The sequence below is a fragment of the Podarcis cretensis genome (genome assembly GCF_951804945.1).
Source record: "Podarcis cretensis genome assembly, chromosome: 1".
NCBI classification, from domain to species: domain Eukaryota; kingdom Metazoa; phylum Chordata; class Lepidosauria; order Squamata; family Lacertidae; genus Podarcis; species Podarcis cretensis.
The window spans coordinates 77,903,678-77,917,097 of record NC_137170.1 but is presented as its reverse complement, the minus strand read 5'-3'; the positions used below and the strand labels follow the sequence as shown (position 1 = coordinate 77,917,097).

The 13,420-nt window shown below is 41.6% G+C and overlaps 1 protein-coding gene across 1 annotated transcript in view; it reads left to right on the top strand.

Moving 5' to 3' along the window:
* Positions 1 to 13,420, top strand: part of LOC307200959 (mucin-5AC-like) — a 65,686-nt gene that overhangs the window by 20,072 nt on the left and 32,194 nt on the right. Inside the window, exons 15-29 of the mRNA XM_079950064.1 lie at positions 114 to 208; positions 2,030 to 2,156; positions 2,914 to 3,169; positions 3,610 to 3,662; positions 4,005 to 4,105; positions 5,054 to 5,205; positions 6,679 to 6,817; positions 6,917 to 7,030; positions 7,982 to 8,161; positions 9,117 to 9,356; positions 10,607 to 10,763; positions 11,206 to 11,334; positions 11,751 to 11,895; positions 12,474 to 12,517; positions 12,606 to 12,794. Of these exons, the coding sequence (XP_079806190.1) occupies positions 114 to 208; positions 2,030 to 2,156; positions 2,914 to 3,169; positions 3,610 to 3,662; positions 4,005 to 4,105; positions 5,054 to 5,205; positions 6,679 to 6,817; positions 6,917 to 7,030; positions 7,982 to 8,161; positions 9,117 to 9,356; positions 10,607 to 10,763; positions 11,206 to 11,334; positions 11,751 to 11,895; positions 12,474 to 12,517; positions 12,606 to 12,794 (2,121 nt within the window). The remainder of the gene's footprint in view (positions 1 to 113; positions 209 to 2,029; positions 2,157 to 2,913; positions 3,170 to 3,609; positions 3,663 to 4,004; positions 4,106 to 5,053; positions 5,206 to 6,678; positions 6,818 to 6,916; positions 7,031 to 7,981; positions 8,162 to 9,116; positions 9,357 to 10,606; positions 10,764 to 11,205; positions 11,335 to 11,750; positions 11,896 to 12,473; positions 12,518 to 12,605; positions 12,795 to 13,420) is intronic.

The window sequence follows — 13,420 nt, the reverse complement described above, 5'->3', positions numbered from 1 at the left end:
TAGCAGCACCAGGATATCCTGTCTAGAGTCAGTGATGTGAGTTGAGATAAAAGCTGCCATTTGCACCTATAGAAATTCCCAAAATGATATGGATTAATTTCTTCTCTTTGTAGAAAAATACGCCCGACATTGGTGTGGATTGCTGACTGACTCTGAAGGACCTTTTGCTAAATGTCATGCCTCAGTTAATCCAGCTTCTTATCATACGGTATGAAGCTATCTGTTACCTCTCATTGAAAACAGTTTATTGGAGGAAGCTGAAAAGTATATTTGGTTGGGGTAGGCAACCTGGTGTCCTACAGATATTTTGGACTGCAACTCCCACTGTCCATGACAATTGGCCATACTAGCTGGGATTGGTGGGAATTGTAGTCATAAGCATCTGGAGGGCACCATGTTGGCTACCACTAATCTATAAGGAAACATACTGGTGGGACAAGACCAAATGGGTGGAACTAAATGGAAGGTGTCATCAGTATTGGATCACTGGGGTCCAAGCCATACCATCACATGTTTCAGGGATGAGGCAAGGTATGTCACCTCACAGAGTAAAGCAGAAATCAACAACTGGAGAGGGTGAAACTGACAAGGGAGTAAGGGAGCTGAGTGCTGTGCAGTTAACATAGGCCTTGTTGAGGCAGTGAAGTGCTGAGCATAAACAGAATGTCCAGGAGTGAAGATGATGTGAAAGAATTTCAATAGAGCTTCTTGATGTTCTAAAGGCTGGGAGAAAAGCCAGTCAGGATTTGACTAGAAGGCATAGGAGCGTTTAAAGGAGTAGTTCACAAATGCATGCACATCACTTGATGACTACTGTATCAAATGGTGATTCCATGAGTGGCGGAGGAAGGGGGTGCGGGGGTGCAGGTCTCCTCAGGTGTCATCACTGAGGGGGATGGCATAATGACAAAAATATGAGTTTTTAAAAATAAAAATTGGGCTCATGAAACTTTTTAGTTCAGTCAACAAACGTAATGAAACGCAGCTGGCACTGGGCACCACACCATGGGGGCCGGCACTTACCACGGGGCCTGCAGCGTGCCCGAGCCACATGTCTCTCCTGGAAGTGACGTGGTGGCTTGGGCACCTGCAGGCTCTGTGATGCCTGAAACAGCAGCGTGGGACTTGCATCTGCCCTCCGCCTCTCCCTCAGCCATCCTACAGCTGAGGGGGAGATGGCAGAGAGGCTCCATAAAGCCTACTCCGCCCCCATGGGTGGCTCGTCCCACCTCCAGCTGCAGGGCGTGTGTGCTGCACCCAGCACCCAAGCGGCTAGCAGTGCCGCTGAATGGGCCATCACAAATCAAATACAGTACCACAGACAAGGTTTTCATGCCATTCCATATCACCACACATAAACTTTTCAAAAGAGTCAGTTCACATATTCTCCTCTGTATCATCAACTGATGAGAAATCTAGTGTTGCACATGTATGAGCTCACTGGCTTTAAGACTTCTGTGTCAGATGAATGTCTGAACTCAGTGAGTAGTATTCCGTGATAGTCCTACTCAAAGTAGACCCACAGAAGTTAATGGCCATGAGTAACTTGCATTCATTAATTTCAATGGGCTTAGTCTGAGTAGGAATACTTCAGTCATCTCCTGGATCTAAATATAGATAAATATTCCCCCCTTTTATTCACATACATGCCGCATGATACTTCATTTTGCTTTGAAACATAATGCTTATAATCCTGAGTTGCTTGCAAGTAATGTTGATTTCCCATTCCAGTTCTGAACCAAAATGTAAGACTGACAATAGTGAAACTCAGAACTGAAAATCCAATTTGGGTCAGCAATTGTTGTATTGCTAAAATGGCCTGAAGGCACATGATACAATTCTACTGCTGAAGCCAAGTACATCGAGCCCCTGCCTGCTAAAGGATGAGAGATGACACTGAATGGGATATAAATTAGTCTGAAAAAAAGTCACAAGTGAAATCTAATCTAGTCAAATTGAGAAACGGTAGGAAAAGGATAATTGACTTGGAATGGATTGTTTTTAATAAGAGCATTTTCCTCTTCCCCAGAATTGCATGTTTGACACCTGCAACTGTGAAAGAAGTGAGGATTGCATGTGTGCTGCCCTCTCTTCTTATGTTAGAGCCTGTGCAGCTGAAAAAGTAGAGCTTCCAGGATGGAGGACCAATGTCTGTTGTAAGTCTTCTAAACAGTCATCTCGGGTCTTAAAATGAAAGAACTTTTTGTGCCAATGATTCTTAGCATTTTCCTTGTCTTGCTGGGTTCTCTTAGTGATGGTCTGGAGTAATAGACTTCCCCCCTGCCCCAAATAATTCCATTTTTTTAAAAAATAAAAAATGATGGATCTAGTCATGGACATTCATGCCTTGATTTTATCCAGGCTAGGTTTCTGCAATGCACTCTATGTGGAGATGCCTTCCAAAAGCATCTGGGAGCTGCAGATTTCACAATGCAGCAGCCACACTACTATCTGAGGTGAATGTATAGAATACATCACTAATACTACTCTAATTTCACTGGCTATCTGCTTCTGGTCTCAATTCCAAGTACTGGTCTTAACCATTAAATTCATAGTCTGGGACCTTGATACCTAAAGGATTGCCCGCACCCATAAGAACCTGCCCTTGCAGGCTCTGCTCTGTGTCTCCTTGATGCTCTGTGGCAGATAGGTACTAGGGACTGAGCATTTTTAGTTGTGGCACCCTCACTATGAAATGCCCTCCTGAAGGTCTGCCTGGTTTCTGTTTCAGCAGGCATTTAGCTATCTATATAACCACATGTATTCTTCCTTTAGTAATTTAACTTATTATTTTTTAATTCTTTTTTGTAAACTACTGTGTGTATGTCTGTATGTCTATGTCTTAGGACGAAAAGGCAGGTCACAGAAATGCTTTCAATCAATCAATCAAGCTGTTTGTTTTTCTCTTTCCAGCCAGATACACCACTTCATGCCCCAAATCCCTGAATTACAGCTATTCCATCAGTTCTTGTCAACCTACCTGCCGATCTCTGAGTGAACCTGATGTTACCTGCAATGTCAAATTTGTCCCAGTTGATGGATGCACCTGTGAAAGTGGAACCTACATGGATGATTATGGAAAATGTGTACCTGCTAACAAATGCCCGTGCTATTACAAAGGAACGTCAATACTCTCCGGTGAAGTGCTCCACGACGTTGGTGTTTTGTGGTAAGAGGATTCAAGCTGCTGCCTTTAACTTTTTAGTACAGCCTTCACCAACCTGGTGCCCTCCAAATGTTAGGGACTACAACTCACGGCAAAAGCATTATCAGAATACATGACTAAGAAGTACCAGTATCTGGAATGCTTGCATTTTGTCCCAGATTCTTTTATCGCTGCCTAACTTATTTCCCCTCCATATCTTATAAGTAAATAGACCAAAATGCCTAAATACATAAAGACGAACAGAATTTGGAAAAACATCCAAATTAGTGACCTGTATGGTCCCATTTTCAGATTCTAAATATCCCTAAATTTCTGGAGTAAACCCAACTTCTCTACTCTGTATAGGGCACAACTACAGACTCACAACTTGAAGGCTCCAAGTTTTGAAGCACAACCAGAAAGTGAATGCAAAAGCAAACCTAATTTCTCTTTCTTTTACATAGCACATGTAGCCAAGGAAAGTTGAACTGCATTGGTGATGGGGACACAAAACAGGGTAAGGAGAATATATCCATACATGTAAAATATGTTATATATACTTACTTTTCATCTTGGAAAGATGCAGGCGATTGGGCTGTGTTCCTTATTTTGTTAATTAATAGCCTTTTAATTGTAGATAGTTACAAAATGACAACGGGGCACAATTATTAAATATTCACTGGAAAACCGTATTCATAAAAAGCTTCAAGTTAATATGGGCTTCATAGTTAATTATATAATAGTTCCACAAACCATAGCAGACTTCTGTTCAAAAGGTTTGTTTGAGGTCTTCCTGTTCTGTGGTACCCATGTCTGTCCTTTCATCTCTTACACATTTTCTCTCCTTTTGCCTTGCTAGTCTGCGTTGCCCCCATGGTCTACTTTAACTGCAGAAATGCCACTGCAGGCCAAACTGGAGCTGAATGCCAGAAAAGCTGTCAGACTCTTGATATGCACTGTGTAAGTATGCAGAACCGGATGATCTTTTAAGAGACTGTGCTATCAATCAGAACGTCCTTTGCTTTTGCCATGAACTTATTAGCTGACCTTGGACAGGGCACTCTCCTGTCCTCACCCTCTTCCCCATCTAGAGTAGGGGGTGAGGGATCTCAGGATGTTAGCTGAACAGGGCCCTCCCAGCCTCCGTATCCTCAGGCCTCTTTTCAGCCCATTCCCCTCCCTGGTCCTGCTTCATGTCCTCAAGTGCTTTTGCCTGTTTGGAATGTGTTTTGAACTGTGACAAATGCCTATTGCTTGTCTGGATGAAGGATGGAAGATGGAGAAGTGTGTGAACTTCTGCCTTTTGCATGATCAGAATGTAGACTACTGTACATAAGGTTAGGGTTACATCTGTTGCTCCACTCACATTTACCTCTGACCCAACCTACCACTGGAATGAAAATCCTGGAAGGTTGTCAACAAGAAAGGTGGACCTCAGACTGAAAACATTCCCCATCCCTGAGCTGCAGGATTATAATGCATATATTGGAACTTCACATAATTTCTTACTTATTTCATTAAATATACATACCACTAAATTAAACACACCCACACCCACCTACAAGTGGTTTACAAAAAAAGCAGGGGATAAGCATGGGATCTTCCATTCTCTTTAGTGTCAGGGAAGGAACAGTCTTCACATGCACCAGCATCAAAGTTAAGTGGACCAGCCACTGCTCATTCAAACCTTAATGTTTACACTGGAGACCACCTTGCAAATTGGGGCTCCTGGGTATGCACAAGAGCTGCTGAATTAAGTGTCAGTTCACAATTTAACAAGCATAGGCTTTCACCCACTTGAATTCCCACAGCCTACAGTCTTTTGATCCAGTCCTGTTTTAGTGGACTAATTCAATTGTTATCAGCATTATTCTCTCTTCTGAAGTAATGATTTCTTGGCTTTTACAGTATAGCACACAGTGTGTCTCTGGCTGCATGTGCCCTGCTGGGCTGGTATCAGATGGTAAAGGGGGCTGCATCGCTATGGAAGAGTGTCCATGCATTCACAATGATGCCACATTTCAGCCAGGAGAGAAGATTAAAGTCAACTGTAACACCTGGTAAGGACTTCTTTAAAAATATTCCTCTTGTTACCATCATCTTATGTGTTCCTAAAGTAACTAACACGAAAATATAAATAATTATCAGGTTGAATAACAGGTTGGCAGATATACATAGAGTCATTTCAAGTATTACACTATTATGCATGTACACCAGAGTTTACTCTCTAATGTACACCTGTGTATACTATAAATAACTAAAGAAATAAATACCTAAAAATATTGTGTGGCTATGACACTTTTTAATTAATAAATGTATATTCTATTTGTCAAATTAAATTTTCCAGGGTGACTTATGTAAAATCCACATACAACAATCAACATTTTAAGGCACTGTAGAATAACAACATCATGAAAGAGAGCAGATAAAAGCACAATTAAAAACAGTCAATTCAGACTTTAAAGTTCGTTAAAAGGCAATAGACAATAAAGTGGCCCTCATCTGTTCCCAAAGAAACATAGTAGCATGGGCACATATAAAAGGATGTCACATAGAGGAGGGAGAAAGGTTGTTTTCTGCTGCTCCAGAGAAGCGGACATGGAGCAATGGTTCCAAACTACAAGAAAGAAGATTCCACCTAAACATTAGGAAGAACTTCCTGACAGTAAGAGCTGTTCGACAGTGGAATTTGCTGCCAAGGAGTGTGGTGGAGTCTCCTTCTTTGGAGGTCTTTAAGCAGAGGCTTGACAACCATATGTCAGGAGTGCTCTGATGGTGTTTCCTGCTTGGCAGGGGGTTGGACTCGATGGCCCTTGTGGTCTCTTCCAACTCTATGATTCTATGATTCTATGATTCTACAGCTAAACCACTCTGGCTGTTCCTTAGATGGGCTGTGACCACTGAACAAGCTCCCTTCCTGGTCACCCCCTGCCATACCCCAAGTCTGTGAGCACACCTAGAAGAAAGCTTCTGATGGTAACTTTTGTGCATTGACAGGCTGATGTGGAGGTGAATGAGCCAAGTAATCAAATACAGCTGGATAGGAGGAACTTCATATCCTCAGTAGCACAATGATACATTATACAGACAGTCACACACATACATCTTGCTTATTTCTGAACAAATCAGGAAAGTATTATAAGGGAGGTCTGGGCTTTTATAAGGCACCTGGTTGGCCATTGTGAGAACAGATGCTGGATAGGATGGGCCATTGGCCTGATCCAGCAGGCTCTTCTTATGTTCCCCTTAGGCTAGTCCACAATATGGTACAGTGAACTTGTAACGTTCTTGAGTGGCCTATGAAAGAACCTACATAGCTCATTTCTTTTAATTCCCATCTTTCTGATGTTTTACAGGTTGTAAGAAATAACGCAGCTTCCCTTGCTCTCCCCTCCCCTCTCCACACATTACCTATGATTAATTTAAGAGCTAAGTCATTTAACCCTGTGTTAAAGGAATACATGCCAGCTTATATCTGTGCAAACCAAGGAATCACTTTAAAATGCTCTATTTTCTCCCTTCTTCTCCCTCAGCGTATGTAAGAACAGGATGTGGGAATGCACCAAGGACAGATGCCTAGGTACCTGTGCTGTTTATGGAGATGGGCATTATATCACCTTTGACGACAAGCGTTACATTTTCAATGGGAAATGTGAATATACACTAGTTCAGGTACTGAGCAATTTGTCTTGGCCTTATGAATGGAGAATTAAGCTGAATACACCACAGAATGAAGTCATCTCTTCCCTTATTTCACCCTCCCCTTCTTAGGATCACTGTGGGCAGAACAACTCTGCCCCCGGAACATTCCGAGTCATCACCGAAAATGTTCCCTGCGGTACTACTGGAACCACTTGCTCAAAATCTATTAAAGTCTTCTTTGGAGTGAGTAGCGTTACCAGTACTATTAGGGAACAGTATCGGGGTTTAGCATGAGATGATTTAATCTGCATACTAGGTTCCAAACAAGCAACTAAGTGAGGCAAGGAGGTGAACCGGAAAGAGAGAGTGAGGGCAAGAGAAGAGACTTCTGTCCTCTCACCACCTACAGCCACCCCCTCCCTCCTGCTAGTCTTGCACCTACTGAGCCTCTCACCTTCAGGCAAGCCAGCACCAGCAGTTGAGAGCAGCAGAGATAAGGCCACTGCTATAATTGTTTTAACTGTTTTTAATTTATGTGGTTTGTTGTTGTTGTTCGTTTTTACTGAGTGAGGGGAGATGCATTTGAAAAGAGAGGACATTGAGGAGTGCCCTAATCAGAGTGATTCAGGATAGGGGCGAGGTATAATGTGGGAGGTGGGGCAGACCGGGTAAGGGGCACATGTCAGGCAGTTAGTGACTGTGCCATGTGCCAGCCCCTTTTCCAACCTGGGTAATTGTGGTTGTCATATCAGCCAGCCCTCGATTCTGCAGGCACTATTGCTGAATGCCAGGTCAGAGGCCAATCTGTTCTGCATCACTGAGACCTAAGTGGGTGAGCAGGGTGGAGTTGGACTCACCCAGCTGCACACACACACACACACACACCCGATACTTGGTGCAGCATCAGGGCAGATTTGAGGGTCAGGGAGGGGAAGTTGCTCTGGTCTGTAGAAATTCTCTCTCTCTCGGCTTTCTGAGCAGTTGGAGGTGGATGGCATCTAGAGTGTGTGATCCTGGCACTGGGCAACCAGGACAGATTAGGAGTTCTGGCTTACCACCCACCTCACTGCCCAACAGTCTCCCTGCCTGAATTTTCTGCAACACATTATACGTAGGGTTGATGGATGATGAACACCAGTTTTTGTTTTTGAACATTGTAATGACTTTCCCCCATTATTTATTTTCCTCCCCCAGAACTATGATCTGATCCTCAGTGAGGAGCACCATGAATTAATACAAAGGGGTGATGGAGGCCAAGTACCTTACAAGATTCGCTACATGGGCATGTATTTGGTTATTGAAGCAAACAATGGGCTGATCCTTTTATGGGATAAGAAAACCAGCATATTTATCAAATTACGTGATGATTTCAAGGTGATGCACTTTTTACAAGACTAGTGCCTCTTACATCTTAAGTTTAAATGTGCATAATTTAGATGCAAATCCCACTCATTTCCATGACAATTACTTCAATTGTAAGTGTGCTTAGAGTCACACCTTAAGAGCTGATTTTCAAGACAGAAACCATGGGGAGGTTATCTGAAATAGCCTCTGCAAAAAGGATGGTTCATAAGGGAAACTACTTCATATGCCTTGTCTCTTTGGTATATATTGGTTCCCGGCATGATTGGCTTTCATGCAACTGCCTCCACCGGGATTATTTGAAGATGACATGGGACATATCAAATAAACAGGGCTATTCCACAGGGAGCTGCTGCCGCATGGAAGAAGTTGCAAACAGCCTCTGCTTGACATCCATATTGTAAAAAGTATCATTAGTAAACAGGAATATGATTCTGATTTAGATGAGTATCTGTTTGCAATCTCACCTTGCAAGCATCTACTTTTCAACTGATCCAGAAAACACCATGTTTTGATAAGGAGACCAAATATAAGAGTTCTGTTATCATTTCAAAATATGAGCAATGTTTGAACATTTCAATGAATTTTATACCAATGCAGTATATTTTCAATATATGTCTGCTGCCCTTTTGATCAGCATATAGCAATAAGACGGAGAAGTTATGAATAGACAATAACTTGTAGATTAACAATAACTGAGAAATCGAACAAAATATAAAATTCTCCTTTTTTGTATTTTTGAATAAATGCAAAATAATCTTCATAGGAAGGAAAGAAAAAACAAATCTCTTACCTCTAGGCACACATGGCTTGTGTTTTCTAAATGCAACAAATAATGATAGTTTCCTGTAATAAGAGATGGCAGCGTATTAATTAACCAAATGGAAGAAAATAAAAAATTAAGTTGGGCTAAGAGGTTCATGCAATTTATCTGTAACTCAAGAGTTTTCATTGCTTCTTTGTGCAGGGTCAGGTCTGTGGTTTATGTGGGAACTATGATGGCAATGGAATGAATGACTTCACTACCCGGAGTCAGTCTGTAGTAAGTGATGTACTGGAGTTTGGTAATAGTTGGAAGGTGTCTCCCACATGTCCTGAAGCCAAATGCACAAAGGATCCTTGCTTCAAGAACCCTTACAGAAAATCCTGGGCACAGAAGCAATGCAGCATCATCAACAGCAAGGCCTTTGCTGCCTGCCACTCTCAGGTATACCTTGGGGCAGAACTTTCTTGAAGTCTAGAATTTTTCAGGTTTTCACCACCATTCCTGAGCAATTACAAGTCTGTAATTATACATGTGGTGGTTTCATGGATTTCAACAGTCCATTACGGAAGGCACGTAACACCCTACAGGATGTCACCAACTCTGAAGACTGTCTAGCAGCACCCTTAAGTAGTGCCTTTAACAACCCTCTACTATGTGACCCACTACTGTCATATTCTAGATTTTGGAGTGTGTTCAGTGTAAATGTTTATCACTAGATCCTGTTTCTAATGGTTTGGATTGTGAAGAAGCCATTTGGAAAAATACTAATAAGAAGAATTCAGGCTAAGTCAAGACAGACCATTCAGAAAATTAGCTCATGCTGATATCTTTTCTTCCTGTTTTAAAAGGAAGTCCCTAATTGACTGTTATGACCCATTTTATTGCCTTCTTTTGCTAATCAGTTCTCGATGTGAATATTCAACTATGGAACTTTTACCACCCCAATATAGCAGGCAACATACGTGTGCATAAATGGAATTTTGCTTAGAGGCCTATATTTGTGCCAGTGCAAAAAGATAATGGGAGGGCAGTTCCAGGTCTGTGCAGTCTTTTGGAGGGAAAGAGTGGGTATGGGAGTCAGTCTGGATACCCCTTCCCCTCCCCTCCTCTCTCCAAGAGGTGATCCACGCTGCCTGAATGAGCAATCCTCATATTCTTCAGCTGGTTGCATGAGCATACCAGTTGGTGTACAGACTTCTGTGTGAACACTCTGGATCAGGGCCTCTATCTTCACCACTTTGGGCAAAGTGTGAAAGGATGTTAAATGTGCCTTCCCATTTCACCTGAAGGTTTTGGGGGTATTTTTTAAAATGCAGCTAGCACTCCCTGAAAGGACACTTTTCATGGAGAGACATTTTAGACGTGAACTTCTTGCTGACTTTGAATTTCTTACGTTCCTTATGTTTTGGTTTTTGTTGCACTGTATACAAATATTTAATGTAAATAGAATCAGCTGGTGTGGCGGAGGGGCTGATAATTACTGTTTACACATTAAATGCAAAGATGCATTTAGACCTCACATTTAGTTTGGCCCTTTGGATCTTTTGCACACTAGCCAACAGTCTATGAAAGCAATTGCAAACCCAGGGGCTGGGGATATTACCAACAACTTCTCAAACACACTATCGCCCATGGAACAAACTTAGGAAATGTCAGCAGGACCCATAGCTGATGCTTCAATGTTTTAACAGGTTGAGCCAACGAGATATTACGAAGCTTGTGTAACTGATTCCTGCGCTTGTGACACGGGGGGAGATTGTGAATGCTTCTGTACAGCTGTAGCTGCGTATGCTCAAGCATGTAGTGAATTTGGAGTGTGCATATCATGGAGAACACCATCATTCTGTCGTGAGTATTGGACCACACTTGAATGTATACTGGAAGTGGGAGGAGGGTGAAGGGGAAATGAGATATTAGCTTCAAGATAATTTTTCCATTAGTAATATATGACAATAAGTAGCACACTGAAGAAAATGTCTGGATTTGTGTGTGTGTGTGTGTGTGTGTGTGTGTGTGTGTGGTACAGTGTGGTACAGTGTGGTACCTTCAATGAATCAGCAACTGCCTAATGTAGGATTATTGATATAACTATGTTGCAGTAAATAGAAATAACTACATTCATTTTCAGTGCTTTCTTCATGCCTTTGCTTCCCACCTTCTTATCAGTTTAGGTATTGGCCTCATGAGCATACTTTGTCATGGTGCCCACCATTATTTTAATGGCATTGACAGCAATACAGATCCATGGTGGAATGTCTGGTCCTCAACCTTTTTCTTTCGTTCCCCTTAGCAATGTTCTGTGATTATTACAATGATGAACGTGAATGTGAATGGCACTACAAGCCTTGTGGAGCCCCATGCATGAAGACATGCAGAAACCCAAGCGGGAGATGCCATTATCAATTGCCTGGCTTGGAAGGTAAGAAGACTTCTAGTGACTTATAGGGTCATTAAGCCAGCTATGCACAACATTTAATAGGTTTCAAGTTTGGGGGAGTGTTGTTGGTTGTCTAAACCAATAGAAAATAGGTCACCTTGTGTTCTCATCTTTTTGGGTTTCAAATGGCTTGCAGTCAGGCTTAAATTCTATGAGCCAGCCTAGATGTGATCAAGGGCTCATTCAACACACCTGCAAATGACCACAACCTTTTTCCTTTCATGGAAACTTGGAAGCATGTGGAAAAGCTATTGGTGGAAAGATCCCAGCACTGGACCAGATGACAAATATTAATTAAAATACCCTCCCCCCCCCAAAAAAAAGTAAATTAAATGGAATTGCTTTTTGACAGATTTTATATATTGCTCTTATCTCCCTCACACCTTCCTTTGTCTCAGGCTGCTACCCACACTGTCCAGCAGACAGGCCTTATTTCAATGAGGATGAGATGACATGTGTTGATGTGTGTGGCTGTTATGATGATCAGGGTAACTATCATCCACTAGGAAAAACATTTGACTCAAGAAAGACATGTCAGGCATGGTAAGTATGTATAGCTTGACAACACTAAGAGAAATGATCAGTTACAGTAGCACCTCCAGTTACATTACTCTCGGCAACGTAAACTTCAGGTTGTGAAAGCGACAAACCTTTTCATCAGGTAGCGAAACCTTGGGATCTGACTGGACCTCCAGAATGGATCCCGTTCGCAACCGGAGGTACTACTGTACTCTCTGTATACCCCTTGAGATGTTATTCTTGTTGATTCTAGAATGAATCTTGTTGCTCTGATTGCATCCTTTATCATATACTCATAATATACCATTAGAATGAAGTATGCTGAGAATCTAATTGATTGAAGTAATATTTTAAATTGGATTTTACATACACAATAAATCCCAAAAACCAGAACAAGAAAATTATTAGAATGTTCCTATTTGCAATTCAGTGTGAAAGTGGTAGATGAAATCACAGACAAGAAGTAGTACGGTAAATGAATGCTTAAGGGGGCAGGGGAAAAACTATGAAATTAACTTCCAGACCAAACTAATTAGAAAATAAACAGCAGAATGCAGTTTTATGATTCCTGGGGCTCACATTTTCCTATCATTTTTTTACAGTACATGCACCAGTAAAGGCATAGAGTGTAACTACGATGCCAAAGGTAAGCTGTATGTAGTGAGTTATGAATGGCACCTTATATCATATTTCATATGATGTTACCTGACCATTCTTACTCTGTCAATTTTCAGCATGCTACTGCTATTATGAAGGAAAGACATATATCTACAAGGATGTCATCTACAACACCACAGATGGCTTGGGCTGGTGCATGATTGCAACGTGTGATGTCAATGGAACAATCCACAGAGAACTATTCAGATGTGGTGGGACTACCACAATACCACCTACAGTTTCAACTACAACACCAAGTGAAGCAGGTATTTCAGTCAAAATCTTTTGCTTCAACTCTTTCCAAACTTCGCTGAGAGAAGTTCCATTGAACACAGTGAATAATACTTCTGAGTAGACATGCACTGCACCACACCAAAGAGCAGAGAAGCAGCTCCTACCACTGCAGTAGTAGCACAAATAGCACCACATCTTGGGTCAGCTGTTAAAATCAGAGGTGCCATACAACACCACACAAAGGGACAAATTCAACTAAATACTTCTGTTAATAGAGCCAGCACAAATGAGTCCCACTAGTGCAACAGGGCTTGTACTAATGGAGCAATCTCCTTAGCGCTACTTAGGTATTTGAGCCAGCTCCATAACATAATTTTTTACCAATTATCTCAACCAAACTAAATGTAAATGCGACATGATCAAAAGCAAGCATTTATAAACAAAGTATGTAAGAAAATGAAGAGATAATGAAAAACTTTACAAATCTTCTATAACATAGGAAAACATCCCCAAATACACCATATTCATATTTTTGTTACATGTTGCATATATTATTTTAAAATAAACATATACAAGATGGAAATCAACATAAAGTTAAGTTGAAGGTTCAGTCGGCTCAAGCATGGCAGCTCCCCAGATGGAATGATCCACTTCCACC